The 14,511-nt window shown below is 47.8% G+C and overlaps 1 protein-coding gene across 2 annotated transcripts in view; it reads right to left on the bottom strand.

Annotated features, from left to right (window-relative positions):
* The window catches only part of CPSF1 (cleavage and polyadenylation specific factor 1), a 91,137-nt gene that overhangs the window by 23,714 nt on the left and 52,912 nt on the right, over positions 1-14,511 (bottom strand). For both annotated transcript variants that reach the window (XM_077271595.1, XM_077271594.1), the window contains exons 15-18: positions 6,755-6,829; positions 6,587-6,667; positions 6,393-6,482; positions 6,227-6,313 (exon numbers count right to left, since the gene is read on the bottom strand). In XM_077271595.1, the coding sequence (XP_077127710.1) occupies positions 6,227-6,313; positions 6,393-6,482; positions 6,587-6,667; positions 6,755-6,829 (333 nt within the window). The remainder of the gene's footprint in view (positions 1-6,226; positions 6,314-6,392; positions 6,483-6,586; positions 6,668-6,754; positions 6,830-14,511) is intronic.

The following is a 14,511-nucleotide window of genomic DNA, read 5'->3' on the forward strand; positions in this document are numbered from 1 at the left end:
AGGGGCCCCAGTCTTGAATGTTTCTTTCCATAACAGTTGTAGCCCAAGTACCAGGACTTGACTAGTTATGTGCAGGCCTTACATGGACACCTTGCCAAAGTGCATTTAACTGTCTTCAGTTCTCTTCCAGACCCAGACAAGGTTCCTGGACACCATCCCTTTGTGCCAGGAGACCTGGTGTATGTGAAAAAGTTTGTGCGCAGAGATTGTCTCCAGCCGAGATTTGAAGGACCTCACACGGTGATCTTGGTCACCCCCACTGCAGTAAAACTTGAAGGAAAGAGCACCTGGATTCACGCTTCACACTGCAAAAGAGACCGAACCAGTGTTTAGTCACAGAAGTGACTGAAGGGAAATGTTGCTGTTGGTTTTGATCCTGGAAATGGGGGCCATCCTCGCCCCTACCTCCTCGGCCCCTATTGTAAATAAGAATTCTGGTCCCACTATTCTCTGGGTAAACCTGACAGCCCCGGTGAATATCTGGCGATTTGATTTCTGTGATGTAGTCAAGTGTCCCGAGACTGAATGGGTGGTAGAGGGAATCATCCAGTTTTATATATGTGTTACCAGAAACGATAACAATAATTGTTATTATTAGACAGATGCTGCCTGGAATATGGGAGATGATTGGGGATATAAACCTAGTGAAGCCATGTTCCCTAAGGATAGAACGGGTAGGAGTCTTCGTGAGAGAATGCATCTAACAGTCCTTCTGCAACCACTTAGGGGCTGTAAATGGGGTAGAAGCTGTCACCCCCTCCTCCTAAATCTTCAAAACCCCCAATCTGCTGATCTGCAGACGTATGTACTGGGAAGGCATTATAATTATGTATTTAGTAGTGGATACCATGGGAATTAGGCCATATACAGCTCCAGGATATTCGTTTCAGACCAACCAAGGCCCCTGTTACCAGTACACCTAAAACAGGCCCAGGTGAGCGTTTGCAAAATGTAGTTAATGGAGTGATCCCCATTCCAGGTCTCAGTTAGCAAGAGGTTTTCTCCATAGAAACACAAACAGCCCCAAGGAAAAACCTATGGTTAGAATGGGTGAGATACAATGTAAAAGTCCAGAATATCTCTGTAGGATGTATTGCTTGTGCTGCTGCGAATACACATCTATACACACATGCATTGCTTTTTCCTGATGACACCACTGCCTGTGTTATGAATCTGTTGAAAGGTCTGAAGTCCACTGATTGCCCAGATTATGTCCCACTAATTCATAAGGAACCCAGACTAAAGGTCCCAGGAGAAGTAACCGTATTAGCTGACAATTACACCTGCTATAATTCCCACGACACCACAGGTACACCAGTAGGGATCTTCGAGACAAGTTTCCGCAAAGAGAACAGTCCTCTAGATACTGATTTGCTAATCAAATATACAATATATGTACGACATTTTTTGGTTATGTGGAGATGGTAAGCTCCGTCCTAGGTTGCCTAATGCCTGGATAGGCCAATGCACCCTTGTTAGACTGGCTATGCAGTTCAAGATTTTACCTTGGAATCCAGAGGCACCTGATGAACCTACCAGAAAGAGGAGAAGTCTCGATCAGCTCCACATGAGTTATGAAGAAGATCCACTAGTATATATTGATGCTATTGGAGTGCCAAGGGGGGTGCCTGACCAGTTTAAAGCCCAGAACCAGATTTATGCCGGCTTTGCTTCTATAATTCCACAGGTGCAGATTAATAAAAATGTTGAATGGATCAATTACATATATTACAGAGAATAAAGATTTGTCAATTTCAGCCAAGATGCTTTTCAGGATATAGTTGAGGACTTGGGCCCTAACACTTGTATGACCCGTGCTGCAACCCGACCTAAGAGAATTACACTGAATCCTGTCCAGACAAGATCACATGTAGTGACATAAGAAGCTGACACAGGATTGTGGTTGGTGGATACTGGAGACATTAACTTTTGGGAGTAGGCTGACAGTAATCCTTTTGGGAAGGAGCTGTAGACCAGCATGTCATGTCGCCCCCACCACCAGAGAACCAACCACATCAGGTAGGGTAAGACAGATACAGGAGTATTATCCCTGGAGGCCCACTGACTAGCTAGCTATGCAAAAACAATTGGCTGACCCTGAGAACCAACCTTTCCCATTCTACAGACAAATAATGATCATATGATGGACGTATAAGTGCACCTAGGCAGGCCTAGGTAGTTAGTGAGCACAAAAACAGGTGACGTGCTAAGACGCAAATTAAGATTTTCTACAGATGTGACAAAGGAGAGAGTGTAGAGCTATACTTTGGACGGTTACAGCTGAAATGGGAAGACATGGAGTACAGTCCCATAAACCCACTTGATGTTAGAGTATTGGTAAATACATTCATTGACGGTATGACCAAAGACTTACGAGACGAAATATAGACAGCCAGACCTGAATGGCGAAATGTAGATCCGAAAGACCTGAAGGTTTCTAAAGAAGTTGAACAAATTAGGACAATAAAACGACGTGTCATGAATGCTGGAGCAGACACATCTTTCTTCTCCAGTTGGTTAGGTGGGATCAAGGGATTCCTTCAATAAGTTTGTTTGGTACTAATTGCCCTCCTTGTAATTGGATCGATAATTCTCTGTTGTGTTATTCCCTTGTACAAAAAGGTTATTGCCAAAGCAACTCCGACTGGCACCTTCCTCAATCAAGAAGTAGACCCACCAGAGTACAATGGTACTGGTCCAGGGGAGATCTCGAAGTATATTCCTCTCAAGAGAGTAGACAAAACCCCCATTCTCAGATGATGCTAAGAGATTTAGTTTAGGGACAGTGGGAGAACTCCATGTGAGGTTAGTGAAGGGTTCAGCTGCCTGGAGGCCTCTCGCTAGGGGAGAGTTTCTGAGGTGTCTGGATGAAGAAATCCACTTCCCCTTTTCCCATCACATGGACAGTCTCGAAGGATCTTTCTTTAAGGGAAAAACTTAGTGTTTAGGGGGGGATTGTCAAGGTGAAAATATATTTCTTATATACCTTTGTACTTTTATATATCTTATACTGTGAAACAATAAGTTTTCCCCTGCTAATGCAAATGTAATTGTATTTAAAGATGGCTGCCAGTGTTCAGTTTCGTTTCAGTTTAGTGTCCGAAGGGTTAAGATTCATTTCTTCGAAATCGAAACTTAAGGAATGTGAAGAAAAGGAGGATCCACCAGAAGATGTCAGAACAAATCAGAAAGACTGAATGCTAGCTTAAACCCCGCCTAATGCACGCCTTCCCCTAACACACAATATAGTATTGTGTATTTTAGAATAAAGCCAGTTGGTGTGACCGTTGCGGACATGTGTGGACGCACGGGGCATTAACTAAGTTTGAACCAGCTACCTGTCTGACTCATTCTTATCCGGTACCAGATGCCTTGCACACATATTAATTTGGAATGACTGGTGAATGAGGGTATATTGTCGTTTACGACCCCGACAGTATCATTAGAAAGCAAATTTTAATATAAGATGAATGATGGGTGTGCTGTGACTCTGCCATGTTCTGAAGCCAAGATGTGAGAATTAAAAGAATTGCTGGTACAATCTGTAACTTTGAGGAGAGGGGAGGGTGCAGGCAAACCAGCCCCTTTAGTGATATCACAAGCCTGCAGGTATAAGTTACTGCACTCAACCCAGCCTTCATTCTTGCCTGGGATTTCACTACAGAAAGACCTCCTAATGCACTGGGATATTTGGCTCCGCCTACCAGCATGGTTAGCTGACATGATCTAAGCAAATGTGAGTTTTATGTTTCTTTAATCCATGGGGTTTTTTTTTAAATTGCTGTACATACTTTAAATTGTCTCATATTGTAAAATCTTGATATACCTTTTTATAAACACTGCCTAATCTTTTTATGGAGTAAAAGTTATAATTAGTGATGAGCGAATATACTCATTACTCGAGATTTCCCGAGCACGCTTGGGTGTCCTCTGAGTATTTTTTAGTGCTCGGAGATTTACAGCTATTAGCCAGGCTAAGTACATGTGAGGGTTGCCTGGTTGCTAGGGAATCCCCACATGTAATCAAGCTGGCTAATAGCTGTAAATCATCCAGCTGCGGCAAAAAAAAACCCTAAATCTCCGAGCACTAAAAAATACTCGGAGGACACCTGAGCGTGCTCCGGAAATCTCGAGTACCGAGTATATTCGCTCATCACTAGCTAGAATATTTACTAGTTTCGTTCCCTTGCAAGTCTTCTGAAGTTAATTACGCTACTAATTTGGTTTGGCTCGAACCCCTCTGTGAGAAATCTGAGCTGGTGGCAGCAAAGTGTGTTCTGGGCTAGGTAGGTGCCGCTGGCAGCGACAGAACGGGGTTTATAAGCTATTGTCTGGCTGCGGCCTGAGCATTTATAATTCCCTCGCTGCAGCGTGCCTGCTAGCCAGTCCACAGTGAAGCGGCTCGTCCGGCTACTAATTATCCCAGGTGTAGTTCCCTGACTGACCTGAGGGTAAGGAGGGCGCCGGAGAGCTGCAAGTTCCGAAGTGGAACTGGAAAGCGGGATATACATAAATCCCTGCAGTTCGTGATATATTGTAGCAGCAGTGGGATAACTAAAATAAGCCCCTGCAGTAAATTGATAGGTCAATAGCCTTCTATGTGTTTTCATCACATTGTAGCAGTGGAGGGATAAGCCCCCTGCACAAGCTGTGTGCCGGCCAAAGGTCACCCACGATCCGTGACCTATTGGTGTAAACACGGTGGGAATCGTCACAGCCCCGAGACGAAGCCGGAGGAGAGGGCGCCCCCCCCCCCCCGAGACAAAGCCGGAGGAGAGGGCGCCCCCGAGACAAAGCCGGAGGAGAGGGCGCCCCCGAGACAAAGCCGGAGGAGAGGGCGCCCCCGAGACAAAGCCGGAGGAGAGGGCGCCCCCGAGACAAAGCCGGAGGAGAGGGCGCCCCCGAGACAAAGCCGGAGGAGAGGGCGCCCCCGAGACAAAGCCGGAGGAGAGGGCGCCCCCGAGACAAAGCCGGAGGAGAGGGCGCCCCCGAGACAAAGCCGGAGGAGAGGGCGCCCCCGAGACAAAGCCGGAGGAGAGGGCGCCCCCGAGACAAAGCCGGAGGAGAGGGCGCCCCCGAGACAAAGCCGGAGGAGAGGGCGCCCCCGAGACAAAGCCGGAGGAGAGGGCGCCCCCGAGACAAAGCCGGAGGAGAGGGCGCCCCCGAGACAAAGCCGGAGGAGAGGGCGCCCCCGAGACAAAGCCGGAGGAGAGGGCGCCCCCGAGACAAAGCCGGAGGAGAGGGCGCCCCCGAGACAAAGCCGGAGGAGAGGGCGCCCCCGAGACAAAGCCGGAGGAGAGGGCGCCCCCGAGACAAAGCCGGAGGAGAGTACAGGAACCTCCACCACACTGTAGGCTGCAACCCCTCGGGGAGAGTGCGTGGGAACCCCCATCAGACTGCAGGCCTGCCAACCCTCAGGGAGAGAGTGCGGTACCCCCCCCCCATCAGACTGCAGGCTGCCACCCCTTGGAGAGAGTGCAGGACCCCCCAATCAGACTGCCACCCCTCGGGGAGATAGTGCAGGACTCCCTATCACACTGCAGGCCGCCACCCCTCGGCAAGCGTGTGGGACCCCCCATCAGACTGCAGGCCGCCACCCCTCGGCAAGAGTGTGGGACCCCCCATCAGACTGCAGGCCGGAGCGTGCAGGACCCCCCCCCCCCATCAGACTGCAGGCCGCCACCCCTCGGGGAGATAGTGTGGGACCCCCCATCAGACTGCAGGCCGCCACCCCTCGGGGAGAGAGTGTGGGACCCCCCATCAGACTGCAGGCCGCCACCCCTCGGGGAGAGAGTGTGGGACCCCCCATCAGACTGCAGGCCGCCACCCCTCGGGGAGATAGTGTGGGACCCCCCATCAGACTGCAGGCCGCCACTCCTCGGGGAGAGAGTGTGGGACCCCCCATCAGACTGCAGGCCGCCACCCCTCGGGGAGAGAGTGTGGGACCCCCCATCAGACTGCAGGCCGCCAACCCTCGGGGAGATAGTGTGGGACCTCCCATCAGACTGCAGGCCGCCACCCCTCGGCAAGAGTGTGGGACCCCCCATCAGACTGCAGGCCGCCACCCCTCGGCAAGAGTGTGGGACCCCCCCCATCAGACTGCAGGCCGCCACCCCTCGGGAGGAGAGTGCAGGAAGCCCCAACACATTATAGGCTGCAACCCCTCGGAAAGAGAGTGCGGGACCCCCAGACTGCAGATCACCGCCATTCTTGTTCCACGACTTACCATGGTGGAGTCTTCACGGCTCAGGATGAGGAAGCCATGGCGGTTCTTCTCCTCTTCGTCTGCCATCTTTCCTTCTGTGTCACCGGTCTGAAAGAGAGAAGACAATGACAGTTGCAGCAGCAGAAAGTGAGGGCAATGGACGAGCGATGAAACGACAACCACCAACCTCCTCCTTCCTGTGGGAAGAGATCACCGTCCACATGTCGTGGCATCCCGGAAGCTCAAACGTGGTCACCACCTGCGGGCGGATGCTTTTCTGTGGGAGGAAAAACACTCATCATCCTCTGCATGATCACTACCCTCATCATCCATGTCCTCAGGTGAAATCTCCAGTTTCCACCACCTCCACCCAGCGATCACCTGCAGGACGGACAGTGCCCCATTCTTCCCATATCCAGAGCACAGGACGATCTCCAGATCCGGCTCCGGGCTGTTCTGAAACTGAAGAACCAGGACTATTACTCCCATCATCCACAATGTGTACAGTGTGTAAAGGCCAGTGACATTGGGGCACAGGGTCAGCCTCACCTCTTCAGACAGGAAGGCCGGTTCTCCCATGGAGGCCATCGCACAGGGGCCAATATTCAGGATACTGTCACACACCTGGGGGAGATAAGACATTACAACCCTCAACATTGCCAGGCGGGGAGGGGGACAGTATCACAGGCGGGGAGGGGGACAGTATCACAGGTATGCAACATTTGTCTTTATCAAAATGGTTTCAAATCCAATGACTGATTCTTTAGTTTTCTTATGCCCCGATTACAAAAAACCACTTCTACTTTTAAGTTTTAACCATCACAAATGGATTATTCACAAAACATGAAGTTACGTACAAGCGACATGAACAAGAAACATCTTTATTGCAGATGTCAAACATGGCAGCCTGGAAGGTCGCGCAGATCCACCTGCTGTTCTCTCTGGAGTAAACAGCTCTCTGCTGCCCCCTATCGACCGGGCAATTACGTGGTTGAACAATTAACAGAGGAGGCTGCAGGCTGGTTCCACTAATAGGCCGGTTATCGGGAACCTAACAGCGAGTGTATGGTATAAGCACCTCCTATTCTAACACATGGAATATATATATATATATATATATATATATATATATATATATATATATATATATATATATATATATATATACACACATATATATACACATACACATATATATACACATATATACATATATACATACACACACACACACACATATATATATACACATACACACACATATATATATATATATATACACACATACACACACATATATATATACACATACACACACATATACACACACTCCCGATACAGTCACTGCGAACTCCATGGTAACCCCAGACTAACTGCAATAGTGTAGAGTCACTTAGAAATGTCCTTATGTTTTAAAGAAAAGCACAGTTTTTTCCAATGAAGCTAACATTAAATGATTCAGAAACACACTCTCTACATTGTTAATGTGGTAAATGACTATTCTAGCTGCAAACGTCTGGTTTGTGATACAATATCTTCATAGGTGTATAGAGGCCCATTTCCAACAACCATCACTCCAGTGTTCTTATGGTACTTTGTGTTTGCTACCACAAGAAGGCTAATGGATGGTTAGAATACCCTCGAAAACCCTTGTGCAAGTATGTTAGCACAGCTGAAAACAGTTTGGCTGAATAGAGAACCTATAAACCTGGCCTTCCTTTGAGCTAGTTGAGAATCTGGAGCATTACATTTGTTGGTTCCATTAAACTCTCAAAATGTCCAGAAAAAAGGGAACTTTCATGTAAAACTCGACAGTCTATTCTTGTTCTTAGAAATGAAGGCTATTCCATGGGAGAAATTGCCAAGAAACTGAAGATTTCCTACAACGGTGTGTACAAACAGGCTCTAACCAGGGTAGAAAGAGAAGTGGGAGGACCGGCTGCACAACTGAGCAACAAGACAAGTACATTAGAGTCTGTAGTCTGAGAAATCGACGCCCCACAGGTCCTCAACTGGCAGCTTCATTAAATAGTACACGCAAAACGCCAGTGTTAACGTCTACAGTGAAGAGGTGACTCCGGGATGCTGGCCTTCAGGGCAGAGTGGCAAAGAAAAAGCCATATCTGAGACTGGCTAATAAAAGGAAAAGATTAATATGGGCAAAAGAACACAGACATTGGACAGAGGAAGATAGGAAAAAAGTGTTATGGACAGACGAATCCAAGTTTGAGGTTTTTGGATCACACAGAAGACCATGTGTGAGACACAGAACTGAAAAGATGCTGGAAGAGCGTGACGCCATCTGTCAAGCATGGTGGAGGTAATGTGATGGTGCGGGGGTTGCTTTGGTGCTGGTAAAGGGAGAGATTTGTACAAGGTAAAGGGGATGCTGAATAAGGAAGACTATCACTCCACTTTACGCCATGCCATACCCTGTGGACAGCACTTGTTGGAGCCGATTTCATCCTACAACAGGACAGTGACCCAAAGCACACCTCCAAATTATGCCAGAACTATTTAGGGAAGAAGCCGGCAGCTGGTATCTGTAATGGAGCGGCCAGCGCAGTCACCGGATCTCAGCCCCATTGAGCTGTTGTGGGAGCAGCTTGACCGTATGGTGCAAAAAGTGCCCATCAAGCCAAACCAACTTGTGGGAGGGGCTTCTGGAAGCATGGGGGGGGGGGAATGTCTCCAGATTACCTCCGCAAATTAACTTCTAGAATGCCAAAGGTCTGCAATGCTGGCATTGCTGTAAAGGAGCATTCTGTGACAAAAGCAAAAGTTTGAAGGAGAAAATTATTATTTCAAATAGTAAAGATCAGGAAAGGGTTCCTTACAGTTAGAGCAGTCAGAACATGGACTGCCGACCACAGGAGGTAGTAATGGCCGACACTATAACAGCTCTTATACAAGGGCCGGATGATTCCGCAGTACACTTAACATTGCAGGTTATAGCTAAATTAGTGACAAAATGCACAATTGGTGGAGAAAGGTTGAACTTGATGGATGGGGGATTTTTTCAACCTATGTAACATTTCATCTATCTCACGCTTTATATTCCTTTGCACCTCTAGGGCAACACGGTAAAGCGGGTTGCCAGACTGGTGGGTGACTTCCTGTGTCCACATGGTGGATGGCTACCTGCCTCCCCCCTGGTACACCCATGAAGATGGTTAAGTAAGGCCGTAAAAAAAAAACACAGCTGGGACCCCAGGTCCATGGATAGCTGCAAATCGAATTCTGTGTCCTCAATAGACCCTCTGTCCCGGGCTTCTACCAGCAAATCCATCAGTATTTCAGGCTCGCCTTTGTCAGGAAGGCTACATACATGAAGCACACAAGCTTACCTGTCATGATGAGCTTTCATCATGTTGACATGGAAGACCTTCTGCCCCTTCCTGGTGTGGTCAATCAATAGTGACCACGTAATTTCTGTCATTGAGGCCCTGATGCACGAGGTATGGCCCTTCCCAGGCCGCCTGAAGCTTGTTCTGGGTCAATGGGACTAGGACCCACAACTTGAGACCTAATTTGCACACCCACTCCTAAGCATTTTGGTCTTACCACAGCTTCTGGCTGGCCTCGGACTGCACCATACTCACATGCACTAGCCGGGTTACTGACTGCATTTGTCACAGAGCCACATGACATGTTGTATGGACACTTCGGGGGTGTTCAGTTCCGCTTCCCAGGATTCTCTTATCAGACCCAGAGGCCTCCTGACTAGTCTGTCGTACAGGAGCTCAAAGTCAGAAACACGATGAGGCCTGTGGTACCTCTCTGTAGGCAAACAGCAGGTGTGGAAGGCATCGCTCCCAGTCGCGCCCATGGGACTCAACCAGCATTTTAAGTGTAGTGAAATATGTATAGGTATGGATGTATGACTGGCAGTAATTACCATCTGTTCTAGACTGCTGGTCTCACAGGAGTCACAGCATATGTTATCCTGAGAAGGCAGTCTCCTGTCTCCAATGTCGCCAGGGGGCTTTACTGAGAACCACAAAGTGGAAACATTTCACACCTTCTGGCTCTTTTGAAGGGAGATGCCAATTACAGCCTGACACCATCTATGAGAAAGGTAACACAAAGAGCTTAAGAGAAAAATAATGTATTCATTGATAAAATAGCCATGGTCCAGTCACAAACCAGCATTTAGAATATTAATATATGAGAGGCTGGTCTAGCAATCTGGTCTCTAGAGTAAGCCTATAAATTAGGCCTACACACAAAGAAAGATGTTCACACATTGAGGGGCAGCCAAGCTGATGTGATCCATTTTCATATTCCTCCCCTCAGGGAGAAGAATACCAGACTGCAAAGTTTAGATATTTCTGTAAGTTTCTCACTTTTATTTTATAACTGTTTTGCATATTTGTATGTCACTTTTTATTTCCTTTTTATTGTAAGCACTGTACCTTTTATATTAAAACTTAAAACTTTAATAACTCTGAACCTTGCTTGCTCTAAAGAATCCATAGCCTTGGAGTGTGTGATCCTTATGATTGGCAGACAGTAGTATTAATAATTCCGGGACTCATCACCCGTGTATTCGGTGAGTGGTGGCAGCGTGTATGAGCGGGTGTGTGGCCTGGGTCGGTGTATGATTTAAGGTCCCATTGCAGTATAGGACAGAGGCTGAATGCTGGACTGAGAGTGGGGAGATAGATTAACCCTTGCAGGCGCAACCCCAAGTCACGTGCTGAGAAGTGGGTACGCGACAGTGATATTCTGTAATATCGGACTGCTGTCACCAATGGTCAAAGATCACAGCCTGGGAGGTTGAAAGGATCCATCCACCTATCTTTTGAACTAATAGCTCTCTGGTGCCCCATCGTCCAGGCAAATGCCTGACTGAGCGACAAACAACAGAGGAGGCCGCGGTACGTTCCCATTATATGTATAATATGTGTGTGTATGTGTGTGTGTGTATGTGTATATATGTGTATATATGTGTATATATGTGTATATATATATATATATATATATATATATATATATATATATATATATATATATATATATATATATATATATATATTGACCTATGTATAGGTGTTATGTGACTAGTAATGTCACGGATCCCTACTCCGTGCTGTAACTAATTCGTCACGTGCCCGCTCTCAACATGTGACTTGGGGTTGTGCCTGCAAGGGTTAATCTATCTCCCCACTCTGTCCAGCATTCAACCTCTGTCCTATGCTGTAATGGGGGCATAAATCACACACCGACCCAGGCCACACACCCGCTCATACACGCTGCCACCACTCACCGAATACACGGGCGATGAGTCCCGGAAATATTAATACTAATAATGTCTACCACTCATAAGGCTCACACACCTTAGGCTATGGGTACGTTAGAACATTCAAGGTTCAACTTGTTAAAGTCTTATACTTTAATACGAAAAAGGTTCAGTGCTTACAGTAAAGAAAAAGGTATAAAAATATGATAATAAAAAGACATACAACTTATGCAAAACAGTATAAAATAACAGGAGAAAACTTATAGAAATCATCTAACTACCGTGTTTCCCCGAATATAAGCCAGTGTCTTATATTCTTTTTACCCCCAAAAGTCCCACTATGGCTTATTTTCGGGGTATGGCTTATATTAGCCAAAAAAAGGGCGACTTTTTTTTTTTTTAACCAAAAAGTTAACATTTATTAACATGCTGAACAGTATAGTGCCATATAGTGCTCTGCACCGTTCATTATTGCCCCATAGCTGTGCCATATAGTGCTCTGCACCATTATTGCCCCATAGCTGTGCCATATAGTGCTCTGCACCGTTCATTATTGCCCCATAGCTGTGCCATATAGTGCTCTGCACCGTTATTGCCCCATAGCTGTGCCATATAGTGCTCTGCACCATTATTGCCCCATAGCTGTGCCATATAGTGCTCTGCACCGTCCATTATTGCCCCATAGCTGTGCCATATAGTGCTCTGCACCGTCCATTATTGCCCCATAGCTGTGCCATATAGTGCTCTGCACCGTCCATTATTGCCCCATAGCTGTGCCATACAGTGCTCTGCACCATTATTGCCCCATAGCTGTGCCATATAGTGCTCTGCACCGTCCATTATTGCCCCATAGCTGTGCCATATAGTGCTCTGCACCATTATTGCCCCATAGCTGTGCCATATAGTGCTCTGCACCATTGCCCCATAGCTGTGCCATATAGTGCTCTGCACCGTCCATTATTGCCCCATAGCTGTGCCATATAGTGCTCTGCACCATTATTGCCCCATAGCTGTGCCATATTGTGCTCTGCACCGTCCATTATTGTCCCATAGCTGTGCCATACAGTGCTCTGCACCGTCCATTATTGCCCCATAGCTGTGCCATATAGTGCTCTGCACCATTATTGCCCCATAGCTGTGCCATATAGTGCTCTGCACCGTCCATTATTGCCCCATAGCTGTGCCATATAGTGCTCTGCACCATTATTGCCCCATAGCCGTGCTGCTGCTGCTGCTGCAATAAAAATAATAAAACACATACTCACCTGTCTTGCTTGCAGCTCCTCGGCGCCATCTTCCCGGCGTCTCTCTGCACTGACTGATCAGGCAGAGGGCGGCGCGCACACTATATGCGTCATCGCGCCCTCTGACCTGCACAGTCAGTGCAGAGAGACGCCGGGAAGATGGCGCGACGCCCGGCGTGTGGAACGCGGACAGGTGAATATGACATACTTACCTGCTCCCGGCGTCCTGCTCCTTCCCCCGGACAGCTGGTCTTCGGTGCCGCAGCTCTTTCTCTATCAGCGGTCACCGGCACCGCTGATTAGAGAAATGAATTATGCGGCTCCGCCCCTATGGGAGGTGGAGCAGCCTATTCATTTCTCTAATGAGCGGTCCCATGTGACCGCTGTACAGGGGAAGAGGCTGCGGCACCCGGAGACCGTGGCCAATCAGCGCTCGAGTTGCTGGGGAGCCGCTGGACCAATCAGAGCTCCGGCCGGGGCACACAGAAAGTTAACCCTGCACTCGGGGCCACTAGAGAGAGGACAGAGGGGACCGAGGCAGTCAAAAGGTACCATGGCTTATATTTTCCACGTGTTTCCCACTACGGCTTATTTTCGGGGTATGGCTTATATTAGCCGCCCCTTCTCTACCCCCCACTACGGCTTATTATCGGGGGTGGCTTATTTTCGGGGAAACACGGTAGTAGTTTGCTTTCTGCTGCCTGAGGGTAGGATGATTGTAGATTGGATCACACCAGCTCGGCCGCACCCATTATGTGAACACGTTTCTCTGTATACAGATCTAATTTATAACTTTGGTCTGGAGGTCAGGTTTCTAGAACAGCCCCACAGGTTAATATTATAATTGCTTGGTTTTTGATTGGACCATGGCCGCACCCCCCAATGAATATATTATTTTCTCTTGAAATCCTTTGTGTAACAGCTCTCCCAGAGATACTATCAGGCTGTAATTAACATCTCTCTTCCAAGAGCTAGGAGGTGCCAAATGTTACCTTTTTTCTCGGCTTCCAGCAGGACCCCCTGGTGAGATTGGAGACAATTCTACTTGTCCCAGGAAAGTACATATTAACACCTGGGTGAGAACCTGCAGCATTCAGGACAGATGTTACATTATTGCCAGTGACACAATAAATCTATACATAGTTCACTGCACACACACACACACACACACACACACACACACACAGAACACAGGGAGGACAGAGCTTTCCAGCTTCTGATGGCTCAAATAGAGAGCGGTACCAGTCCTTAGCTAACCCCCTCCCAGGACATAAATCCAAGGAGACCACGTCTGGAAAACTTACCTGTGATGGAGAAGGATGCGGACTTAGATACTTTCCTTCGGGGGTTTGAAAAAACCTGCAGGCAATACCATCTACCCCGTGAGCAGTGGGCGCAGTATCTAACCCCAGGGTTGAGAGGCAAAGCCCTGGAAGTTTTTGCTGGCCTCCCACCAGAGCTAGATGGGAACTATGAGGCCATAAAAGAGGCCCTTATCAGGAAATACAACCTAACACCAGAAGTGTATCGGAGAAAGTTCCGTAACCTACAACGTGGATCAACAGACTCCTATGCGGATGTTGTGAGCACCTTGAGGACCACGTTCCACCAGGGGACTTTCTGTTAACAGTTTTGAGGACTTAACGGATCTTATGGTCAAGGATCAATTTCTTCACATGTGCTCCACGGATGTACGATAATTTGTGTGTGATCGGGAGCCACAAACTGTGGATCAGGCTGCAAAGATTGCGGACTGCTATGTGGCTAACAGGATGCCTGAGGTGTGGAAGCCATCGGGATTCAGCTGGGGGGAAGGTAAG

Source organism: Ranitomeya variabilis, chromosome 6 (assembly GCF_051348905.1).
Source record: "Ranitomeya variabilis isolate aRanVar5 chromosome 6, aRanVar5.hap1, whole genome shotgun sequence".
In the NCBI taxonomy this organism is placed as follows: Eukaryota; Metazoa; Chordata; class Amphibia; order Anura; family Dendrobatidae; genus Ranitomeya; species Ranitomeya variabilis.